At 35.6% G+C, this 23,623-nt stretch overlaps 1 protein-coding gene and 1 non-coding gene across 3 annotated transcripts in view; both read left to right on the plus strand.

The window, feature by feature from the left end:
- COL21A1 (collagen type XXI alpha 1 chain) overlaps window positions 1-23,623 on the plus strand; it is a 178,250-nt gene that overhangs the window by 137,852 nt on the left and 16,775 nt on the right. For both annotated transcript variants that reach the window (XM_070418364.1, XM_070418363.1), the window contains 3 exons: window positions 18,011-18,055; window positions 20,418-20,471; window positions 21,485-21,538. In XM_070418364.1, the coding sequence (XP_070274465.1) occupies window positions 18,011-18,055; window positions 20,418-20,471; window positions 21,485-21,538 (153 nt within the window). The remainder of the gene's footprint in view (window positions 1-18,010; window positions 18,056-20,417; window positions 20,472-21,484; window positions 21,539-23,623) is intronic.
- On the plus strand, window positions 23,283-23,389 carry LOC139013439 (U6 spliceosomal RNA). The gene has a single exon (XR_011472072.1). It is a non-coding gene; the product is annotated as a U6 spliceosomal RNA (small nuclear RNA).

Genomic DNA, 23,623 nt, shown 5'->3' on the forward strand with positions numbered 1-23,623 from the left:
ACTTCACATCATTGCAAACCTTTCTCCTCTTCAAAAAGTGTACTTTCTCATATTGCCTGATTTATAGATTTCTTGTGAGGCTTACATAGGAAATGTGAAAACATTTGTGAAACCATTGCACAAATGCATGGGTTTATTCAAGATGCTGCAGATTATAGGAAGGAAATCTTGATTCATGAAGTGATTGAAACATTTTTACCAAGGATTTAGGGCTAGATTTAGTCACAAAAGGGTGACTGGGAAAGAAAGGAAGATAAGAGGAAGAACTAATATGAGAAAAGACACACAGGTAGGTTGGTTAAGGGTGTCCCCATGAAATAATGAAATGATCTTAAAGAAGTCCTGTGAAGGGTCCTTGTTGGTTGGTGGGAAGTAAAATTTGTAAAGTGATTAGGCTCATAGTATGGAGATCCTGGAAAGCAAACTTTATTCATTTGCCTTGAAAATGGTGTAAGAAAACAAGAATAACATGATAAAAAGTAGTGCTTTAGAGGCAGTTATGAGGTACTGGTATATGCAGAATGAACAAAAGGAATCAGGATAGTAATTACCTGGCTATTTTGACAGACTAGTCATAGGCAAATAAGGCCTCCACTAGGCTTTTTTATCTTTAATTTCTTTATTGGTTAAGGTATTACAAATGTGTCCTCACCCCCCCATTAACCCCCAACCTCCCCCCTCTGAAGAGATCAATCAAAGAACTTGTATGCATACATATAAGCCAAACCAACTCAGTATGTCTGACCCATCATTATTATTAAAGTATAACTCTAGGACTGGTAACTGGATATGAGACTAGCTATATTTATATTTTTGTTTTCAGAAAAATATAAGGGGTGTGTGTGTGTGTGTGTGTGTGTGCGCGCGAACTCATGCTTGTGTGAGTGAAGATTAGAAGGGGGTTGGGAAGGGAAGACAGGTGAGTGAGAAGGTGCAAGGGAAGAGAGAAGAGACAATGGACATCAGAGACAGGTTAGCATTATGAATAGTGTTCTAAATGTTTGTGTCAGTTATTTATAAGCATTAATGATTCATTTTCCAAAGATGCAGCGTGATAGCGCAGGTCAGCAAGTCTAGGTAAACCAAAATGCCATGGGAACAGAATATATTTACTTTGAAATTAGCACAGCTGTGTTCCTGTTAACAAACTGAAAAGAAAACAAGTACAACATGAGCTCTTGAGGGGATGTTTTCCTCTCCTAGCGCTGCTGTTCCTCACTGTCAGCCAGGAGCAGACACCACTTTGTGTTTTCTGCTGCCCTGCCTGGTCCTGCTTTGTTCAAGACTTGCCCCACGTGGAGCTTCTGCACTAGCATATATACAGGCAGCATGAGCCTTCAGATTTCAACCCAACGTTTAGTGCATTCCTGGAATGTGTAAGGCATTGGGTTTAGTGAGGAGAGAAAAACAGGACTGCCCCACAGAAACTCACAACCTCATAGTGAAGATAGACAGTAAAAGGATAACAAAACAAAATCTAAATTAGAAAGTTCTAAAAAAAATGAGATGCAAGGAGTTGGGGCAGGGAGTGATGGCAGTGGGGTGGTGGGGGTTATTTAGATGTAATCTCTCCTCCTTAACCAACCAGATAAAAAACAGGGAGTGACCACGTGAGACTCTTCATTCCTTTCCCACCAGGTCAGGAGAGGCAAGAAAGGATCCCTTATCCCTTTTCTTCCAATTCTCTCTCTTCCCTGGAAAATGGTGGGGCGGCAGTCAGGCCGCCTATGCCAGGAGACCTACTCTGTTAGGAAAACTATGAATAGATTGGCCTCTAAAATTTGCTCATATTACTTGGATACATTTCTTCTGGTCTTTATTCTCTTCCAGTTACGAACAATTAACATTACAAACTATTCTGTTATTTTGGCAATGAATGAAAATATGGTTAGAAATATCATCCTGTGAAGATTGATCCTTACCCTTTGTGGAGAAGCTTTGAATATAAAGAAAAATGAAAGTTTATATATTTTGGTGACACCAAGAAATGAAGACTCTTCTGTTGCATGTGGGTGCTGGTCTTAAGTATTTATAATGAAAGATTTAACCCCACTAAAAAGGACATGTTCACTATATTATTTGTTCTGTAATGTGGCAGCCAAGAAAATTAATGGAGCTTAAGTTGAAAGGACAGGAGCTCTTAGAAAAAAATGCTTTAAAGCTGATTAAACACAGCTTATAGCAGTGATGATTCATTCATGTAAGCAGGTTGGTAAATATGAACTAACTCCTTGAATTCAACTTGAGGACAAAGGCTGTATTTTACTGGAAAATGATTATACCATTTTAAAGTACAATTACATTCACATGCCTATGCTTTGCATTTTAAAGGCTAGTATTGTCGGTCCTAATAGTAATTCAGTCCTAAAAGTAACTTGCTTTCTAAGTAGCAAATTATACCCACTTAACTTCTGCTGGATTTATTATAATTGGTTTCAACCATCAAAGGATTATAGCATTTCAGTCATTCATCCAGTAAACATTTGCTGAGTGTCTGTTTTGTGCCAGACATCACACTGGTGGAGGAGAATGGGAATATTAATGTGACAGCCCTGCCCTTAAGCAGTCAGATGAGCCACTAGATCATAATTTAGTATAAATGTTATGGAGGTGAGAACAGGGGGTCTTGCAAATTTGTAGAAGACATGTATAACACTAAATGAATTTGAGGATGCTACTGAAAGAAATGTATTATTTTTCTAAATAACAGCATTATGGAGTTATAGTTCATATACTATATAATTCATTTATTTAAAGAGTATAGGGATACATTTTTAGAAATATATATATTTTATTGATTTCAGAGAGAAAGGGAGAGGGAGAGATTGAAACATCAATGATGAGAGAGAATCATTGATAGGCTGCCTTCTGCATGGACTCTATTGGGGATCGAGCTGCAACCCTAGCATGTGCCCTGACAGGGAATCAAACTGTGACCTCCTGGTTTATAGGTCTACACTCAACCACTGAGCCACACTGCTGGGCTAGAGATTCATTCTTAAACAAGATGCTCTTTTGGCAGAATTCTCAAATATAAATGGGAGTTGACTGGTTCTTTGGGCTGGCAAGGCAGGTGTCTGTAGCATGTTCCAAAACATAGAAGTAAAAGATATCATGATAATTTGAGAAAAGCTGCTAAGGATACATGGAGGGGATGGGATAAAAATACAAGACGAGGTTGTAGGGGTTAGGTAGACTACAAATCAAGACAGGCCTTGTATGCATGTGCTATTTGGATTTAAATCTGAGACAGTGGTGGGGGCCATGCAAAGGTTTTAGGTAGAGGAGTAAGTTGATCAGATTTAGGAAGTTTTAGAAAGATCACACTGACAATAGAATAGAGAAAGCATAGAAGGTGAGCTGAGATCGAGGACAGAGCCTAGGAGTTGAGCTCTGTCACCTCCAGTGTCAACTAAGGCAAGAACATTCAGAGTTGGGATGGGAAGCTTGGGATTATTGAAATGAACTAAATGGTACCAATAGGGTTCAAGGATCAATTGCATGTGGGTAAGATGAAAAAGCATGACTCTCAGAATCTTATCACATAGATGGAGGCGCAAGAAGACCAAGCAACAAACTGGAAATAGAGCAAGCACAGTCAATTTTGGCCAGGGAGGTGATCCTAGCATGTTTTTAAATGAAAGAGATCTAGATAACAATGAGGGCATTTAAACAGGAGAACTAAGCTTTGGATGATTAAAATAGACATGTAAAAATGGGACTACCACCATTCCAGTAAGAAATAGTGAGTCAGATTCAAGGAAAATTTAAAAGAATTACTGTGAATACTAGGTGTAGTAGATTGAAAAATGCTTTGCTTCCCCAGAAAGATATCGGACCCTATTATAATTTGAAATCTATAAATGTTGTCTTCTTTGAATAAAGGCTCTTTACAGATATGATTAAAGTTCTGTGAAGGGAAAATTATCCTGGATTACCTGGGTGGGCTTGATCTAATCAGTTGAAAGACATTAAGAGCAAACTGAAGTTTCTCAGAGGAGGCAACGAGAACGTAGTAGCTGAGATTGGGATGATGAGGCCACAAGTCAAGGAGTGCTGGCAGTTACCAGAAGATGAAGTGGTGAGGAATGGATTCTCCCCTAGAGCCTCTGAGGTAGTACAACCCCGTCTAGACCTTGACTTCAAACTTCTGGCCTCCAGAACTACGCAAGAATAAAATCCTGTTGTTTTAAGCTAAGTTTGTGGTAATTTTTTTGTAGCAGCCAAAGGAAACCAGTACACTGGGCTTTTCATCTACTCTAATCCTTAACAATCATTTATGTAATGAACCTATGTAAAAAGGCATGTGAATACACACTGCTCCATATCTCAAACTCTTGATAGTGCATGTATTAATCAAAAACATTTGTACTTAAAGAAAATAGATAAATAGGTCTAGCAACAATTTGGTTAAAAGCAGGGCTCCTCAGTCACCAATATTTTCTGTATATCAATTTTGTTAAACTCTCATTTGTTTCTAAAAACTTGCATAAGAAAGAATCTGCATGGAAAACATGGTATAATCACACTTGAGTTACTTTGCCCATGTCTTCCCCCAGGTTGGGTTTCTGATGTTTGTTATATTCTATTTTTGCTTGTCTGGCTTTTATTCCCCCCATGAACATGCTTTTGAAATAGATTCTGAAAAAAATTAAGACCTGGATTTTGAGTGTTTTACACTGTCCTTCTCTTTAAAAGATGTTTAGTTTGTCAGGTTACATTTTCATTTTCATGCCAGGGGATGAAGAATAGTCAGATTGTTTTAAAGAATCCTCAATTGTTGAATCTAGGCTTTCCTAACTTCTCAAATATTTACTCTAATTTTACCTAGGGTGGGTGGGGGGACAGGGCAGTCCAGGGCAGCAGCACACTGCATTTAGCAGCAGTTAGAAATGATAACTGGAAATACTAATTTTGGTCAAATCAACTTTTAAGGCCAATTATCATGTTGGCCAGTGTTCTGCCTGCCTTGGCCAATTGTTGCTGACCATATTACCTGCAGTAGCAGTGGTTCCATTGCCTCTGTGTCATGGCTATTCTTGTCCTGACCCTCAGTCCTGGTACCATCTCCTATTTAGAGGAACTTTTTCCTCAGGCACTCTGAGTCTTTTGCTTGTTAGAGCACAGGGAGCCTATGGCTCATGATGATGTGTAGGCAGGACTAGGGTTCCACTGTTTGAACCAAGATCCCTAGCGCTCCATGACTGAAGAAGAGAAGATGCTGCATTTTCTGGATCTATGGAGGTGAGCACATATTTCTCAGTTAGGGATGTCTTAAGTTTTTTCTTTCTTTCTTTCTTTTTTGGTAGGGGTGGAGGGAGGGAGAGGGAAATGTTTGCTTTATCATTTTTCCAGGAATAAAGACGTGGAGGTTATTGTGCTGTATTTGCGGATATTGGCTCTCGAGGCCTTTGTTGTTTCCTTTCCTCATGCCTTTTAAATTCTTGCTAAACCACATGTTATGCTTGTGTTAATGGTGTAATGTTAACTGCTGATCCCTTCCAAGTCATCATTTACTTAAGAGAGAAGTAGCTCTTTTGTTTAATCACCTTTTCTGTGGTGTGATTGCTTGACATATCATTGTTATGCGTAAATACCAAAGACAAGCGTGCAATTCCTGGGAAAAGTTCATGTTGAACTGCTATGGTGGTTTCCTATGTGGAATAATCCACTTTATTATACTAGAAAAGTGGAGGTGTCTTTAATTGCCCACTTGACTGTGTTTCTTATTTAGATTGAGAAGAAAGATAAGGGGGAAACCCTCACTAGTTCTGTCCTTGTTCTTATATGATTTACAATTGTAGGGCAAGCTTTTTTAAAGTTTTTTGTGCTGATTTGTAACACTTTCCCCCCCACTCCTCTTGCAGGCACCAGGAGTGGCACATCCTTGGTATGTCTTGAGTGGAACCACCTTAGCCTGGTATCTGCTAAGAAATTCAAATGGCACTTTTTGGGTGAAGGCGACCCACATTGAACAATTTAAGAAATTCAGTGATAATTTCCTCCTAATTCCAGGTTTAGGTTTTAAAACTTGATTGAGAATAACTCTTTGAATGAATGGTGACGTATATTTTATCTAAATTAAGAAATGTAAATGTCTGAGTATCTATAGGAGTGACTAAATTTATAACTAACATCTATATTTTTTTGGCGTCCCAAAATATGCATTTGGCATTGTAATTACTGAAAATATAGTATCTTTTCTTTAACCTTAAAATGCAAATGTTGGCTAATTATCTGTATAAATTTATTAATAAATCACCACCAGGTATAATCATAGATCTGTTTGATTCTTTCCAATTATAAATGATTTCATTGGCATAGTAAAACCAGACCACCATCAACCAACTTTATAAAGTGACGTTGAGGATTTTAAGTTTAGAAAATCTTTGCCTATCGTATTGGTAATTTTTGTTGGTGTTGTTTTGAAGAAATCTTTTATAACCTGGTCATTGTAAGATCAGTGATAAATATTAAAATATATTTACTTGAGTCCTCCTCTTCTTTGTCCATTTCTTTGTAATTGAAGAGGCTTTATTGAACCCTGAAATGACAAGAGGAATAAGTACAATTGAACATAAGCAATAATGTGTGATTAAGTCTCTGAATGGGTAACATATCCTCTGAGTAAATATGTTCTTTAGTCATATGAGGACCAGAGGCATTTTTGTATTAAAAACCTTTGATACCTAAGAGATATTCATATGATATTCTTGAATAGTTCAAATGCATTCTCCATTTTCAAAGCATGAAAAATACAGAATTAACAAAACAGTGTTGCTCAAGACAAGGCATTTATTTTAATACTGGTTTCATGACCCATATAATCTGCCATTTGAGCAAATGATATGATAATGTTTTACAATCATTCTACTTTCAATGGCTATGGAAACATCCGTATTTTTTATGTAATCCATAGTGCACACTTTGGTAACTAGATCATTTTATTCTAAAGATCTCTTTCTTGCCCTGACTGGTTTGGCTTAGTGGATAGAGCGTCGGCCTGTGGACCGAAGGGTCCCAGGTTCGTTTCCAGTCAGGGGCATGTACCTTGGTTGCGGGCACATCCCCAGTGGGGGGTGTGCAGGAGGCAGCTGATCGATGTTTCTAACTCTATCCCTCTCCCTTCCTCTCTGTAAAAAATCAATAAAAATATATATTAAAAAAAAAAACTGAGGGGGAATATCTGAGAAAGAGCACTTAAAATATTTTTTGTTTATATTAATGTTCATTTTTATTTTTGGTAATGAGGTAAGCACCTAATTAGTTAATTGATTGCCAGTAGTTCTAGGTACTGAAATGATTTATAATATACTTTTTTTTTGTAATTTTGAATACTGAACAGGAGTGTTCCATTGTTTGAAATAGACATGCCTAATTAAGTCATAGTTATCTGTTTATACTCTGTTTTAATTTCAGTTCTTTAAAAGATTGTGGCTTTGAAATGCTTTTGGCATGGATAAATGCTTTGTCGGTTGTGTAAAAAACCAAGGTGTGTTGTTAACTAAAGAGACTAGTATTTATAAATACATTCCAGAAGTCATGTGCTACTCTAATGGTTCACCATTAATTTAATGTGATGAAAAATATCAACACAGGATATTAGAATGTAAATTTCTTTTAATTTTGTTAACACATAGGGACTAGGCTTTTTCAATGAAAATCTTTTTCTTGCTAATAAAGTATAAAGAGTAATTTGATAAACTAATATTAAAAATAAATCAGGGCCCAGGAGTCGTGTGCTGATTTCTTGGTTTTAAAAACTATGAATAATTTTTTCGTGTGATAAAATTTTCTTCTGCTGTCTACATAAAAAAGAAGGCGCTTAACTGATGTATTAGGTAAAACAAAGAATTTCTGAAAATATATTTTACAAATTCAGTGTTAATCATACAAAATGGGTAGCCTCCACTAGAGGGCCTTAGAATTGTTGCAGAATCTTATTGAGATGCATAGTTAGGTGCTAATATTTGCTGAGCAGTAATAGAATGTACAACATTATACCGGGTGGTTTCAGATGGAACACATGCTCTTCAGTGAGGGAAAGAGAAAATTCACTCAAGAAACATAAAAATCTTATAGCAGGTTAAGACTGTTACAAGACATTAAAGAAAAATGAAGTTAATCATGAAAGGCAAAGTATTAAAAATGTTGATCCAGGAGTCAAAGATTGGTGGGGAAATAAGATATATATTAGTTTTTAAGCAGAGAGACATAAAATGGATTGTACGGAAATTTAATTGGCAGATAATAAATCAAATTAAAAATTCCTTGATGAGTCTCCTAGTTAAACATCCCAAATACAGATAGTTTTTAAGAGTGTGTTTTTTTGTTTTGTTTTGTTTTTTCATAAAGAACACTTTTTTTCCAACTGTGATCCACCAATTCTCTTATTTGGAATCACCAGAGGTACCATTTAAAATTCAGTTTTCTGGGCCCGACCCCATCCTAATGAATCAGAACCAGGAGCTGAAGCCCAATAAATTGTATTTAAAGAATTATTTATTTGTTTGTTTGTTTTAGGAAAGGAGAGAGAGAGAAAGAGAGAGACAATGATTTGTAGTTCCACTTATTTGGTTTATGCATTCATTAGTTGGTTCTTGTATATCCTCTGACCAGGGATGGAACCCCCAACCTGGGCATATGGGAAAGATGCTCTAACCAAATGAGTGACCTGGCCAGGGCCCAAGAAATGGTATTTTTTAAAATATATTTTTTATTGATTTCAAATAGGAAGGGAGAGGGAGAGAGAGATGAAAACATAAGTGATGAGAGAGAATCATTTTTCGGCTGTCTCCTGCATGCTCCAGACTGGGGATCGAGGCTGCAACCTGGGCATGTGCCCTGACTGGGAATCGAACTGTAACCTCCTGCTTCTTAGGTCAACGTTCAAGCATTGAACCATGCTGGCGAGGCAAAATGGTATTTTTAATCAATGCTTTATGTGAATCTATGTAAAGTTTAACAACTAGTGATATGGAGGCTATGGAACAGGTTGATCAAAATAGAGGGATATGAAAGTAGAAAGATGGTACCCAACTGAGGAAAACAATTTTAGTGAAAAATTAAAGGGAAAATGGAATTATGACCTTATCCTTTTAGGCAATATGCGTTTTAATAGCTTCCTCTGCCTAAATAAGCTTTAGTATTGTCATGAATGATAATGTGAAATTTTATTTCCAAATGGATTCAGTTTCCTTGTATATTTAAAATACTTTATTATTTTTGACACAATCACAGAAACAAATCTATCTTGTAAGACAAAGATACATACTAGTATACTAGTATATGCAATTGAATATGACTAAACTTGTTTGTGAAAGAGGTAAATCCTCACAAAGATAAGAATTTGATCATTCAAATTTATTCTATTTTCAATTTTACATGACATTTTTAGGTGATTAAATTTCCTAGAAATTAAAAAATTGGAATGCTATAAATTATTATAGTATTTAATAATAAAACAATTTTTAATTCTAGGTATACTGTATTAGCATTTTTATTTTAGAAAAGTTAATTTCTGTTACTGTGGAGAAGTGGGGAAATGCTCCCTGGTTAGGCTAATCTTGTCCAATGCCAAAATTTTAGCTCTTTTGTCAAAAGAGTTAGATACACAGCATTTTCCTTCCCTCAGAGATATTGGTACCCTGTCTAAGTTTATCCTTAGCAACATGTGCAAAATTATCTACAGGAATAATCTACCAAGTCATGAAAACTGAGCCAATGCATTATTCTCTGAGGTCACAATGATGAGTCATGTTAAGATTCTTCCACAATTGATCTTTGCGTTCTCTTTAGCTTTTTTCTTTAATCCAGTGATAGCCACCTTTTTATTTTGGCCAACTGATGTTTCACTGTAGTTTCTTTAATGATTTAAACATAAAGAAAAAAATCTTAGAGTATTTTTTCTGAGAATTTTTTGAAATGAAAAACCTTCATGGACCAAATTTTTATTGAACATTTTAATTATGTTTTATTATTTATATTCATTCTATTGTTTATATTTCTTATTACATATTCTTATTATTTAATTCTTTTAAATAGGCAAAATATATGGAACTTATGTGGTTAATTTTAAAGTCTGTTAGCCAAATCCCATTCCCACCTCTGAGATAATAGCTGCTATTCATTCAATGAGATTCTTTTCAAACTTTTTCTTTTCATATTCAAATACATAAATAATACATATACATATTTTTATAATAAAAAATCATGCCCATTGAAATTTTACCTTTATAATATTGTGGATGTTTTACCAGATCAGATTATAAGAGAGAATGTAGAATCTATTTATAGCATGGATGTATTTCATTTAACCTCTCCTATTGAAGTTACTTATACTCACACATACTTAACTATTTTTCATAAAGGATGTATTACTGTAAGTGAAATTACTACTTCAAAGCCGCCTATGTTTTATCCCTAATTTTAAATAGAAATGTCTAGTGTTTCATCAAGTCTGGTGTTTATTAATTGGTTTCCCACGGATTCAGATCCAGTTTTACCAAGTTTTAGTCCTGGGTTATTAAAAAGTTTAAATAAATAATGCATGATAAGCTTTAAAAAATATATTTTTAATATCTTTTGAAGTGATTTTGTATTGTTCTTTCTCTATTAATACAGTAATTTACATAAATATAACACATTATATGGGTATATTTCTTAATGTGGAACACTCATTGCATCCTGAAACTAGCCCTACTTAGTCATGCTCAACTTATTCTATGCACTGATATATTTGATTCCCTAACATAATAGTGAAGTCACTTGCATTTGTAGTTATAATATAGATGAGTTTGTAGATTTCTTTTTTAGGAATTATTCTTGACTGGTTTTGTTATTAGGCTTACTTGAATTTAGACAATCTCCATCTTTTTAAAGCCCTGGGGAAGTTTAAATAACATAGAAACTATCTGGTTCTGGGATAATAGGTATATTTCTGAGGTAGACAAAATAATGACTCCCCCAACCCCAGAAAGATGCCCGCATCCTAATTCCCAGAACCTGGGAATATGTTCATTTTCATGGTAAAGAGGTTTTACAGATAGGATAGAGGTTAATGACCTTGAGATTATCGTGGATTATCTGGGTGGGCCAATCTAATAAAAAAATAATTAAACGTGGAAGAAGATGAGTAAAAATATTCAACTGGAGAAGGATCTGATTGGCCACTGCTGGTGTTAAAGATAAAGGAAGAGATCCATGAGCCAAGGAATGTGGTTTCATCTAGAAACTGGGAATGGTCCTCAGTTTACAGAAAACAGAAACCTTGGTCCTACAAAAGCAAGGAATTCAATTTTCCCAATAACGTGAATGAGTAGGAAAAGGATCCCTCCCCTCCCACCCTCCCCTAGAGACTTAAGAAAGGATTGCAGGATCTGACTCAGTGAAACCCATGCTGGACTTCTGTGTATAGGACTGTGAATGAATAAAATTTATTTTTTTAAGTCACTAAGTGTGTGGTAATTTGTCATAGGTCAAGAGAAAGCTAATACAATTCCCTTTAATTTTTTCTTTAGTAAATGTTTATTAGTGTATCATCTCATTATTGTCAATAGAAAAAATGGGGATATACATTGTATGAACATAACAAAACTCACAATGGGCTGAGTTACACAATAAGTACAATAATTTAGGTGTAAAATTACATATGTAATATTTCAAAATTGAGGTTATCAATAAAAGATACTTAGGAAGTTATAGATATAATTTTCAAATGGTTATTTGCTTTTTATCATGGCGGGAAGGAGACATATGTAATACTCTTTGTAATACTTTAAGCAATAAAACAAAATTTTAAAAAATTAATTCATTTTCTTCAAATTACTTTCACCTTTGATTTGGTGTTTTAAAATATTTTTATTTGACTTATATATTACTTTTTAAAAATTTATTTTCTTTTTTAAAAATCTGTATTGTTGAAAATATTACATATGTCCCTGTTTTCCCCCATTGACCTTTTCTTGCCTGTACCCCCACCCCCACCCCCTGCCCCAAGGCTTCCCCACCCTATTGTGTGTCCATGGGTTATGCTTATATGCATATAAGTTCTTTGGTTAATCTCTTCCCAGTCACCCACCCACCCTAGCCTTCCCTCTTGAGATTTGACAGTCTCTTCCATGCTTCTCTATCTCTGGATCTATTTTGTTCAACAGTTTATTTTGTTCATTAGATTCCACATATGAGTGAGATCATGTGATACTTGTCTTTCTCTGACTGGCTTACTTCACTTGTATAATACTCTCCAGGTCCCTCCATGCTGTCTCAAAGGGACATATCCTTCTTTTTGACTGCTGTATAGTATCCCATTGTGAAATGTACCACAGCTTTTTTATCCACTCATCTATTGATGGCCCACTGGGCTGTTTCCAGATCTTAGCTATTGTAAACTGTGCTGCTGTGAACATAGGGGTGCATACATTCTTTCTGATGGTGTTTCGGGATTCTTAGAATATGTTCCTAGAAGTGAGATCACTGGGTCAAATGACACTTCTATATTTATTTTTTTGAGGAAACTCCATACTGTTTTCCATAATGGCTGCACCAGTTTGCATTTGTATTTTTAAAAATATTTATTATAATTTTCAGATTTCTCTGGGAAATGGTATACAGCTTTACCGAGTCAGCTATAAAGGTCTTTGAAAAATCCATATCCCATTTTCTCCTTAATGAGAAGTTCACCACAATTTGTCTTGTTATATAGTGACATCCCATGTGCCCAAAATAGTATGAGCTGCACTTTTTAGGTTTCAGAGGATCAGAGCTTAGTTTAGAACAGCTCTGGTATTACTTTGGAACTTTTCTTTGAAATGGAACTGGTTTTCAGGTTTACATATGTGTATGTGTACATGTTCCTTTTAACTCACTAATGTATTTCACATGCATGATTTCACTTGCTGATGTCCAGGGGTAGGTTATTTTTCTGTAGTTGAGGGGAGGGGTCAGGGCAGTTCTATGACATTCCTGTGATGTGGCAGTGCAGGGTGTTCTCAGGTATTTCATTTCCATCCTCCTCCACCTCCTCTGGGTTTTCAGGTGTGTAATTTTAATTTAATAAATATTTGCCTTTTTAAATCTTGTCCTAAAAAATAATGCACTTGCAAATCATGTAGAATATCTTCTCGGCTTTAAAACTGTATAAATGCCTTTAGATTAGAGTGAGAAATGCCAGTAACATGAAGCAACTTTGCAAAGGGCTCACTGATAGCTGTTCCTCTCTGTGGCATCCCTTGTCTCTTTATGTAACTTACTATGACAGATGGGTGACATTTTCTGTTGTACATAAGTATGAGGAGCCCACAAGTATTTACCAAAGAATTTTCTATTGAAATTATTTGGGTAATTTGGATCCAATCCCATGTGGGTCCTGGTTTGTAGGCTAGGGAGAAAGAATTCATCCATTGCTGTTTCTCCCCTTACAGATCAAACAGAGTAGTAAAACTGTATTGAAGTATTAAAGAGGGTAGTAAAACCGGTAATTTCCTTATTAAGGGTTCATTGCAAGTCCTTTTATATTGGTTTCTTTAAGGTCTGGCAGCTATGACTATGACTTCTCTTCAGAGTTATCTTACCACAGAGCAATCTTTTGTACATCATTCATGATCTGTGAGTCTGGAATTTAAAAACATTGGATTGAAAAAAGTTGTGGAGTTCACCTGTAAATATATTTGAAACTTTTCGTTATATTTTTCTGGGGGGAAAATGTGTTGAAATATAAATGTTTTTAATTGTGATGGAATATAAATGTATTTGTAGTTCTGCTTTTTAGAAAAGAGAAGTCATTGTAGTATTTTTCTATATATTCAGAGTCAGCCAAACATGAAAAGGCAAAGGTAATGAATGAGGGTAATTCCAGCATGTTGCCGCCCCCTAGTGGGAAGCCGTAGATTGCAAGAGTCATCTTGGAAACAATGGAAACTTTTGGAAATGAGCATAGAAAAAGGCAAGGTGGAAAGACAAAACAGATTTCCTCAAAATGGAGAAAAAAGACAAATTTTGAGATACTGAAGAGTTGACTCATTTATTTTGTAACTTTCAAAGGTCAAGGTGGAGCTGTGAAAAGACAGTCATGAAAATCCAATCATTATCATGCCCGAATTGAGCTAAGCACTTGTGAAAGTTCATTGATATAATGTACCAACTCCATGAAGTAGGTTCTATTATTTTCCCCATGTCTGATATAGTGACTGATATTTCACAGTTTAAATAACTGGCTTGGAGTCAATTAGCCACTTCATAATGGACTGACTGACTCCAGAGACTAAATTTTTAACTTTCATACTATTTCTATGTTCTTTTAAAATAATCATTGTAAACTTTGTAACTAATAATAATACTTTCAACATGAGTTCTTCTTTCATTGAATCTCTGGGCATAAATAAATAACTTCTTTATATATAAAAAAGAAGACATAATATGCTTCTAATATTTTGAAAGCTGTGTAATATTAAGTATCTTCACCACTACATAGAAACGTTGAAAATTTTGGTTTTAAAATACCATTACTGGGTTGCATCTGTCTTCAGTGCATTGAAAATATTGCATTACTTAAAAGCAGACTTGATTCAAGATGCTCTAATTTCAGGGGTGAGATAAATGTATTTATTATATGTGGGGAAGTATAAAGTGATGCTTTGTCTTTTCTAAGTAATATACCATGGAGACATCTTCATTATAAAGTGGTCGCTAGGAAATAGGGACCAGACACTTTAATCTAAATTCCTATTTTTAATGACTGTTTGTTAATGGTTTAATGGTTACAGAGAAGCTTCTAGAACATTTATTTTTATACCCACATTTTTCACCACAACATTATACAGGAATTTCTGGCTGATTCTCTCCTTTTCCTCAAAACCCAAACTGAAATCACGTAAGTGGAAGAAATAGGTCTCTTTACTCTCACCAAATGGAAGACTTGTTTTTGTCTTTACTTATACATTTCACAGTTGTCTGAACCCAAACCACACAGGCTGAAAGATAAATATAAAGATTTAGCTTGGACAAACATTTGCTCTATAAAGTAATTGTTACTAAATACTTTTGGATCAACAAACTGGTAACTTTTAAATGGTTTTGAATGATATTTCTGCTAATGTAAAATTGGCAAAGTTTAGTCTGTTTCAGTAAATGCATTGAGAGCCCAGGAAAATATTATCTAGGAGAATTTTATTAACTAATAAAGCTCTGAATGATTTCAGCTCTTCTGGTTAAGCTCTCTCTCAACAGTCTTTTATTTCATGCATGCTCATGAAATTATATTAGTTTGGCCAAAAATTGCTTTTATTAATTAGTTTTACATTTTGTTTTTAATATATAGTTTTATATATTTTTGTTTGTTAGTTACAAAATAAGTATTTAATAATTCTTTGTGTAAGTGGAATAGAGGATATGACTTATTTTCACATCTGTGAGATGTATTTTAATGTTCACTAATTTTAGAAGAAACACATAGTTGAAAAATAACCTTTTTTTTCCAACCTGAAATTCCCCCAAAATATTCTCAATATCTGATATGTTGAGATAATGTAAGATTTGTGGCTATATCCTAATGTAAACCAAGCTCAGTCTTAGAATTACTCAGATAGAAGGGTGTCAAATCAGACCCAGTGGGTAAATGTGGGGTTCTCAAGAATTTCTGGGAGGTGGAAGCCAGCTTGCTACTCAGGGATGCCTGGGTATAACTCTGTTTCCCCCCCCACCCCCCCGCCCCCAGGGTGAAGGTGCAGACTTGCTGACTCCTAATTTGGCTTTAGAAACAAGACAAGTCAGGATATCTGTAACTATTTCCTATTACTATCATAGATTATGAAGGGCATAGAGACTTGAGTAGTGATGAAACCCTAAATAATGAAGGACTACTCTGTGCAGCAAAATTTCAGCTTTTCAGGTTTGCTTGTATCATGGGCAATTACATGACCCCATTAGGGATTCTTGGGGCCAAGAGACTGTTGCCACAACTGTATCAGCATAGAATAATGTGTGGCCATCTTGATACGATTTTATAAGGAGATTTTATTTAAACTCAGAACTTGATCTAAACTACTGATTGTGTGTGTGTGTGTGTGTGTGTGTGTGTGTGTGTGTGATTTGGTTGCAGGTGCTATCTATTTAAATGGGGCCTTTATTCTAAACAATATTAATCTTGATTTCTTTGAGAATATAAATTTTCTGTATATAAGGATACAGTTTATATTATTCTATGTTCATTATACTTAAAACTCAGTTTACTTTTGCTTTATATTTTAGAGTGTTTATAGAATGTCCTGTGTTTATGTTTTATAATGTTACATTTAAATTTAATATTATTTTATATCTAGTTAGTACATTTATAAAGGCTTGTGTTTTCAAGTAGACTTCAAACACCTGTAGATAGCCATTGCTTACATGCATTTTTTTCTCTGCAAAGGGCGTAGAGCCCTAGCAAACTGAATTGAGCTGAGTAGAATAAAATTGAATTGCAATTTATAATTCAAGTGGAGTTTTAAACTAGAACTATATGCTCCTGCACTGAACAGAATCTATATAATAAAAGCCTAAGCGACCATTTCAGCAGAATGACCTGTCACTATGATGCACACTGACCACCAGGGGCAGACACTCAACGCAGGAGCTGCTCCTTGGTGGTCAGTGCGCTCCCACAGGGGGAGCAGCTGCTCAGCCAGAAGCCGGGCTCACAGCTGGTGAGCACAGCGGTGGTGGCAGGAGCCTCTTCTGCCTCCACGGCAGTGCTAAGGAGCAGCGGGCTGAGTGGTAAGAAGTGAGGGATCCCTGATTGCTAGAGGGCTGTCCGACTGCCGGCTCGGGGATCGGGCCTAAGTGGCAGGTGGATATCCCCCAAGGGGTCTCAGACTGCGAGAGGGCACAGGCCAGGCTGAGGGACACACACTCCCCCACACTCCAGTGCATGAATTTCATGTACTGGGCCTCTAGCTATATTAATAAAGTCAAGATGTGAGAGGCAAAATTATGGTAGACTGTCCCTGTAATAGGAGATATTTGATTTCACTGATAGTGGCATCTCTACCACTTGTCCTGATTTACTGAGGAGAGCACTGCTTATTTTTTGTAAGCCCTAATGATGCAGAGGTCTTTCAGAAAAATACTGATGGGGCCCAATTTCTTTCTCTTTCACATTTCCTTTCCTGCCAGATTGTGAACACACACACACACACACACACACACACACACACACAGTAATTATTCCATCATTGAGAAAGGAGCTAAGAAAAACAATTAAAAAATGAAAATTGATTAATGTGATTAGCACCATCACTGTTTGGGTGAGAAATGATCATTTTGATAAATGTATTGAAAGACTGAGTAGAATTTTCTCATTAATAAATGTACTAACGTTATTCTCAAATGTATAAAATTAACATTAAGTTCCTCTGACTTTTGCTAGAGGACTTGTACATTCGGGTTGAGCCATGTGAAAGACCTCTCTGTTTTCCTGTCTCTCCACAAGCTGTGGCCTGCATATTCTTTATGATTTTATTAGCAAGGGAGTCATTAGGAGAAAGATTACCATATTTTACACAAGGAGTTAGGTTTCTGGGTATTTCAAGGCTCAGTTTGGAGGAAATTATTTAGTTTCATCAGTTTTTAATTATAGTTGTGATACTGTGAGGGCCTTTGGAACTATTGTGTTGAATCTGAACTCTGATTTGACAATTTTGATTTGCATTATTCTTGATAAGTAACACAGGAATGTGTTTAGATGAAATGTCATTATTTTATCACTTATGTTGGTCTGAAGGAAGAACCACAGTTAATATCCTCAGAGATTTTTGAAAGCCTTTATTTTAAACTTTTAATATCAGTAGATGTTCATATAGTATCAACTCTCATAAATTTTCTGTTTTCCAAATTGGATTATTATAAGTGGAAGTCTTATACTGTAAATGGATATATTTGAAATTATGCATTACTTATAAGTTAAAATCTAATTATGACCTATTATCTAATGATACAGTCAACATTTTATTTAAAAATATATTTTATTTCTTTTTAGGGAATCCCAGGATTTCCTGGAAACCAAGGATTAATGGGACAAAAGGTAAGTATTGATGAAAGTTGAAAGATTTGGGCCTGGATCAGCTTATTAAAAGGGCAATGTGTCTTCACCAAGAATACTTTTTTACTACATTCATGGCAACTCAATTGTTCAAATATGATATAATTTCAGAAGCTATTATTTTACAAATTAGTTTTTATTATTATTTTATCCAGATAATATAAATTTGCATTTACATACTTGCCTTCTATTTTACTAGGTTACTTTTCTGTCTTGTGCTCTTAGTAGTAATTTTACTACTTCCTGAACTATACCTTTAGAAGTTCTTTTAGTACAGATATCTTGATAGTAAACTTTCAGTTTTGATTTAACTAAGAATATCTTTATTTTACTCTTGTATTTGAGACATAATTTTGTAGAGCATACAATTCAAGATTATTTTCTCTTAACACATTGAGAAATTTCTTCTATTGTCTCTTGGCTTCTGTTGTTACTATGAAAAATCTGCTTTGATTCTAATGACCATTGATTTGTGTCTGTCCCTTTCTTTGGTATTCTTTTAAGGTATTTTCTTGTTTTTAGTGTTCTTGAAACTCACTGTGGTGTATCTAGATAAAGATTTCTCCTTATTCATCCTGGTGGGAACACAATTTGCTTCCCGGCTCTATGGAATCATTTGTATTAATTCTATAAAACATCAACCATTACCTCCATATTACTACTATTTCATTCTTTCTGTTGCATCTTTCTGGAATTCTTGTGAGATATATTTATCCCTTCTAATTTTGTCCTCTACCAGTATATCCCTAAATAGTTTTTTATTTTCATATTCTTTATTCTGTCTTACATTCTGGTTCAATTTTTTGGATATATTTTCCAGTGTACTTATTTTTCCTTTACTGTGTCTAATCTATTTAAATCAATTGTTGGGTTTTTTTGTTTGTTTGTTTTTTTTAAATCCTCACCTGAGGATATCTTTTCCATTGATTTTTTAGAGACAGTGGAAGGGAGGTAGAGTTGGGATGGGGGGAAGCGGGGGGAGAGAGCTCAATGTGAGAGAGATGCATGGATTGGTTGCCTCCTGCACTGGCCCCAACTGGTGCCCACATATGTGCCCTTGACCAGGATTCGGATCCAAGACCCTTAGGTGTGCAGGCCAACACTCCAAACTACTGAGCCACACTGGCCATGGCAAGTTCTAATTTTTTAAAAAATATATTTTATTGATTTTTTACAGAGAGGAAGGGAGAGGGATAGAGAGTTAGAAACATCGATCAGCTGCCTCCTGCACACTCCCCACTGGGGGGGTGCCCGCAACCAAGGTACATGCCCTTGACTGGAATCGAACCTGGGACCCTTGAGTCCGCAGGCTGACACTCTATCCACTGAGCCAAACCAGTCAGGGCAAGTTCTAATTTTTAATAATATCTTTTTATTCTTAATAAATTTTCTTATTCTGTTTTCAGTCCTACTAGTCCTCCTGGTTTCATTTTTTAATTTGTAAATATTTCATATACAGTTTTAAATTCTGCTTCTGTAATTTGTGGATATTCCTGTTGAGTCTCAGTTTGTGGCTTGCTGCCTCTTTTTTTCTGGTTGATTGTGAGCTCATTGCTTATCTTAGTTGGTGGGAGTCCTGTCAGCCTAATTGGAGATGGAGAGCTGCCTCCAATTGGTAACGTGGACACGATTTCAACCCCCTTTGAAAGTTCTGCCTCTACAGATGGCTGGTCCAGCAGTCAGTTTGCTGAGCTGAGCATGCACTCTCAGACAACCCCAATCCTCTGACTCCTGCACAGCTCTAAATCTCATAATTATAGCCTCAACCCAGAGGATATTTTATTAAAATGAGGGATATTTGAAGACCTCCCCTACTTCTTAGAAGACTGACATTTTCTCACAGAGGATGCTCTTTCTGTTTTTTGTTTTTGTTTGTGCTTGTTCTGGATTCCGAGAGTCCCTTGGAGCACCCAGTGAGCCACAATCCCAGAAGTTTAGATCTGAATGCTGTTATTCCGTATTCATTTTTTTTTTATTAGTTTGTTTTTACTATCATAGATCTTAAACTCTGATAAGTAAAAAAAAAATTCTTTATTATTCCCCTCTGTTGTCTCACCTTTTAGTGAACTGCTAGGTCATCTTTGAAAGACTGGCAAGTGTCATACCTGATTTCCTAATGAAAATATTTGACTTTGTAAGTCCACCACAGACCCCAGGCCCACGTCATTAAGGTGTTCAATTCCTGAGTTTCCAGCCTTGCCTTGCTCCTTTCTTACAGGAAGGGAAAACAGACCACACTGGGCTGAGTGGTATTGCATTTTCATTCTGTAGTCCTTGGGTAGGAAATTTCTGGAAATGAGTTGATAATTTCCAATTTTAAATGTGATCTGTGTTTGATTTTTAGGGAGAAATTGGGCCTCCAGGACCATTAGGGAAAAAAGGAGCTCCGGGGATACCTGTATGTTAATGCCATTATTATCAGGCGTTTGGAATATTGTTACTGTGTACCAGGAGTTCTTATTCTGTAGATCACAAAACTGGATGGGGTCCAGCAATAAGATACTTGGGGTTCACCAATTCCATCCATTTGTATGAAAGAGATACTGTTTATGTCCATTTTTCTAGAAAAGTCTAGATTTCTTCAGGCTCTCAGAAATTTGACCACCCAAGTAAAGATCAGAGACCTTACTATAGATGAACCAGAAAATAAATTTTTAATATTTCATATACTGTGCTATTAACTAGTATATTTTACATTTTATAATTGCAATTACATCCTAAATTGACAGCAAAGCATAGTATTGATGACATGGTATTTTTAATATGGCCATGTTGACATTATATTTTCTGATGATATTAATTGAATTTTTATTTTGCTCATCACATTTCCTTTGCCATATTTAAGAGAAAGCAGATATTTTTAGTATACATGATGGTATTTAAAGTACAACAAAAACTAAATCAGGTCCTTTTGCTATAGTGGTTCTCATTGTCTTATTATGAATTATATGGTTAGTTAAAAATATGGCCATTTTGTAACTTGAAGAGATTATTTTATTCAAAGAATTTATTAGATTGTAACTCTTTCAAAATACTGTTCAAGAAAATACAAATTCTAAGTAATGTTGATCAAGGTAACATCTATGCAGAAATCTAATTCTTCACCCTCATGATAAAAGGAAGAATGAGTATAGAAAAAAATAAACTTTTCCTTACATCTGTCTTTTACCAGCCCTTCAGTAACTTGTGCTGTTGTAGATTCTTTGAGCAAAAATATACAAGGGCTCTGCTAGCCTTCATTCTATCTTGTATAGGTTGCTTATTTACTTTATTATCCTTATTTGGATATGTGTAAGGAAATTTTGCAAATAAGTGGATCAATTGTTATGAGAATGTGTGGCTTGGAAATGAATTTAAATTTTTAAAATGTTTTTCTCTGTATTTCTCTTGAATTCCCACTTAAAATTGTAGGGTTTGATGGGAACCGATGGCTTACCAGGTCAGCCTGGAACTCCAGGATCTAAGGTAAATATAGGACAATTACTAAGATTGAGAACTTCGTGTCAAATGACCATTTATGTACTTAAATAAAAGTTTTAACTAGCTAAATTGATTTTATTTTGAATGTGGTTTTAGTTCTAGGAACAATCACTTATAGGAATAAAATCTTAGGCAAAAATTATGCATATAGAACAGACTAAAGTAAAGCAGGTCTGGTTTAAACTGGGAAGGTTCTAGGCTCCTTCACTACTCGGCTCCTCCTCCCTTATTGGCATCTCAGAGTGCACTGAGGAACACGTAGATTTCTACGAAGTTTAGTGCCAAACACACCGACCTAAAGCATTAATGGTCACCATTGAGCATAATCACCAGTTTTCCAGTCCTCTCTGTGATATTTTTATTTAGTGGAATGTACATGGAATTTTTATTCATGAAATGTGAAATGCCTTGTAGTGAGTTTTATTAGGTATTTCTTCCCTAAGGACTATGGGTAAGATAGTATATTTACTTTCAGAATTTAAAAAAGTAAGGCAAGGTTGATGAAAATATTTAGGATGTCAGGTTAGGTATTCTCATGGTAGGAATGAAATTCTTGTAATACCATGACCATTTTCTAGTATATAGAATCCTGTGCTGAGAAAACTATTTGTTGTTGTTGTTGTTACTTTGTGGTTTTTGTTTTTTGTGTTTTTTGTGTTTTTTTTTTTTTTGAGGATGGAACTAAATATGTCCTGGCTAGACTCAGAAAGTATTTCAACTATTTAATGAGTATATTCTAGGAAAATCTTTCAAAAGAAAGTTATATAATTGCTGTTTTGGAGGTATTCAACATTTAACTAGACACCCCCCCCCCCCGCCCGCCCCCAGGGGAATAGAACCTGGCATACTAAATGAGTAGATGACATAATGTACTTTGAGTTTCTGAAGCATTAAAAAAGAGAGGATAAAATGTCATGGGACCCGAGTGATTAGGGAAAAGTAGCTGCCCTTTCACCAGTGTGGACCCATGTGGATTCTGGGAGTATTGTGGGTCCAAGCAGCAGTAGGTGTGCGGAGTTGCTGTAAAACCTTTGAGTGACGGCTTGCCGAGCAGAGGTTCTCCGTAACTTCTCAAGGTCATTTTTTGAAGAAGATGTGGAGTGGTTGTATACTCTTTAAGTATCTGAGATACAACGACTCTCCCATCGTACTCTGGATTCTCTAAATTTTGAGAATACAATCTAAGATTTCATTTTTTATTCTTGATAGTACTATAGATGGCCCCCATTCATCAGCTTTTTAAAATTAGCCACTTCACATTATTGGCTCTTTACTTAGCTGGAGGTTAATTAAATCTGCTGGCTTTTTCCTAAAAGATATTTGTGGCATTTGTTGATTTCGCTGATTTGGCTGGGGAGGCAAGTGGTTGTTTCCAATATCACACAGTTTGTTATTTTGACATGAGTTACTATAAAGTTTAATTTCCCTCATCTTGTACTTGAACAATAATTTAGTTAAAAATAGACTCAGGATGTTAAAATTATACCTATTAATGCAATCTTTTCAACGAAACATTTTAAGTTCTTTTCATGTAGTTTATTAATTAGCTCAAGTTTTGGAAACCTTTTCTGCAAAGGGCCAGACAGTACTTTAGTCTTTGAGGACCACATAGTCTTTGTTGCAACGACTCAACTCTTCTATTTTATTGCAAAAACACCCATGGGCAAACACAAACCATGTGGGATATGCCTGTGTTCCCCTAAAACTTCATTTACGAAAACATGCTTTGGTGCTCGCTTCGGCCGCACATATACTAAAATTGGAACGATACAGAGAAGATTAGCATGGCCCGTGCCCAAGGATGACATGCAAATTCGTGAAGCATTCCATATTAAAAAATAAAACAAAACATCACACACAAAGAAGAACATGCTTTGGGCTAGGTTTAACCCACGGGTCATAGTTTACTGACCTCTCTATTAGCTTATTCCTGCCAGTTTTGTCAAGTGTATGTATGTGGACTATGCCTTCAGTATCATTGGCTGGAGTGGGACAAAAAGCTATCTTAGAAGGGCAGGGGTGAGGTAGAAACTTTGTGGTAGATCTTTAGAACACTTCTAATTTAGATGA

This window comes from Myotis yumanensis, unplaced genomic scaffold, assembly GCF_028538775.1.
Source record: "Myotis yumanensis isolate MYYU_CA2020_CCGP unplaced genomic scaffold, mMyoYum1.0.hap1 SCAF_6, whole genome shotgun sequence".
NCBI classification, from domain to species: domain Eukaryota; kingdom Metazoa; phylum Chordata; class Mammalia; order Chiroptera; family Vespertilionidae; genus Myotis; species Myotis yumanensis.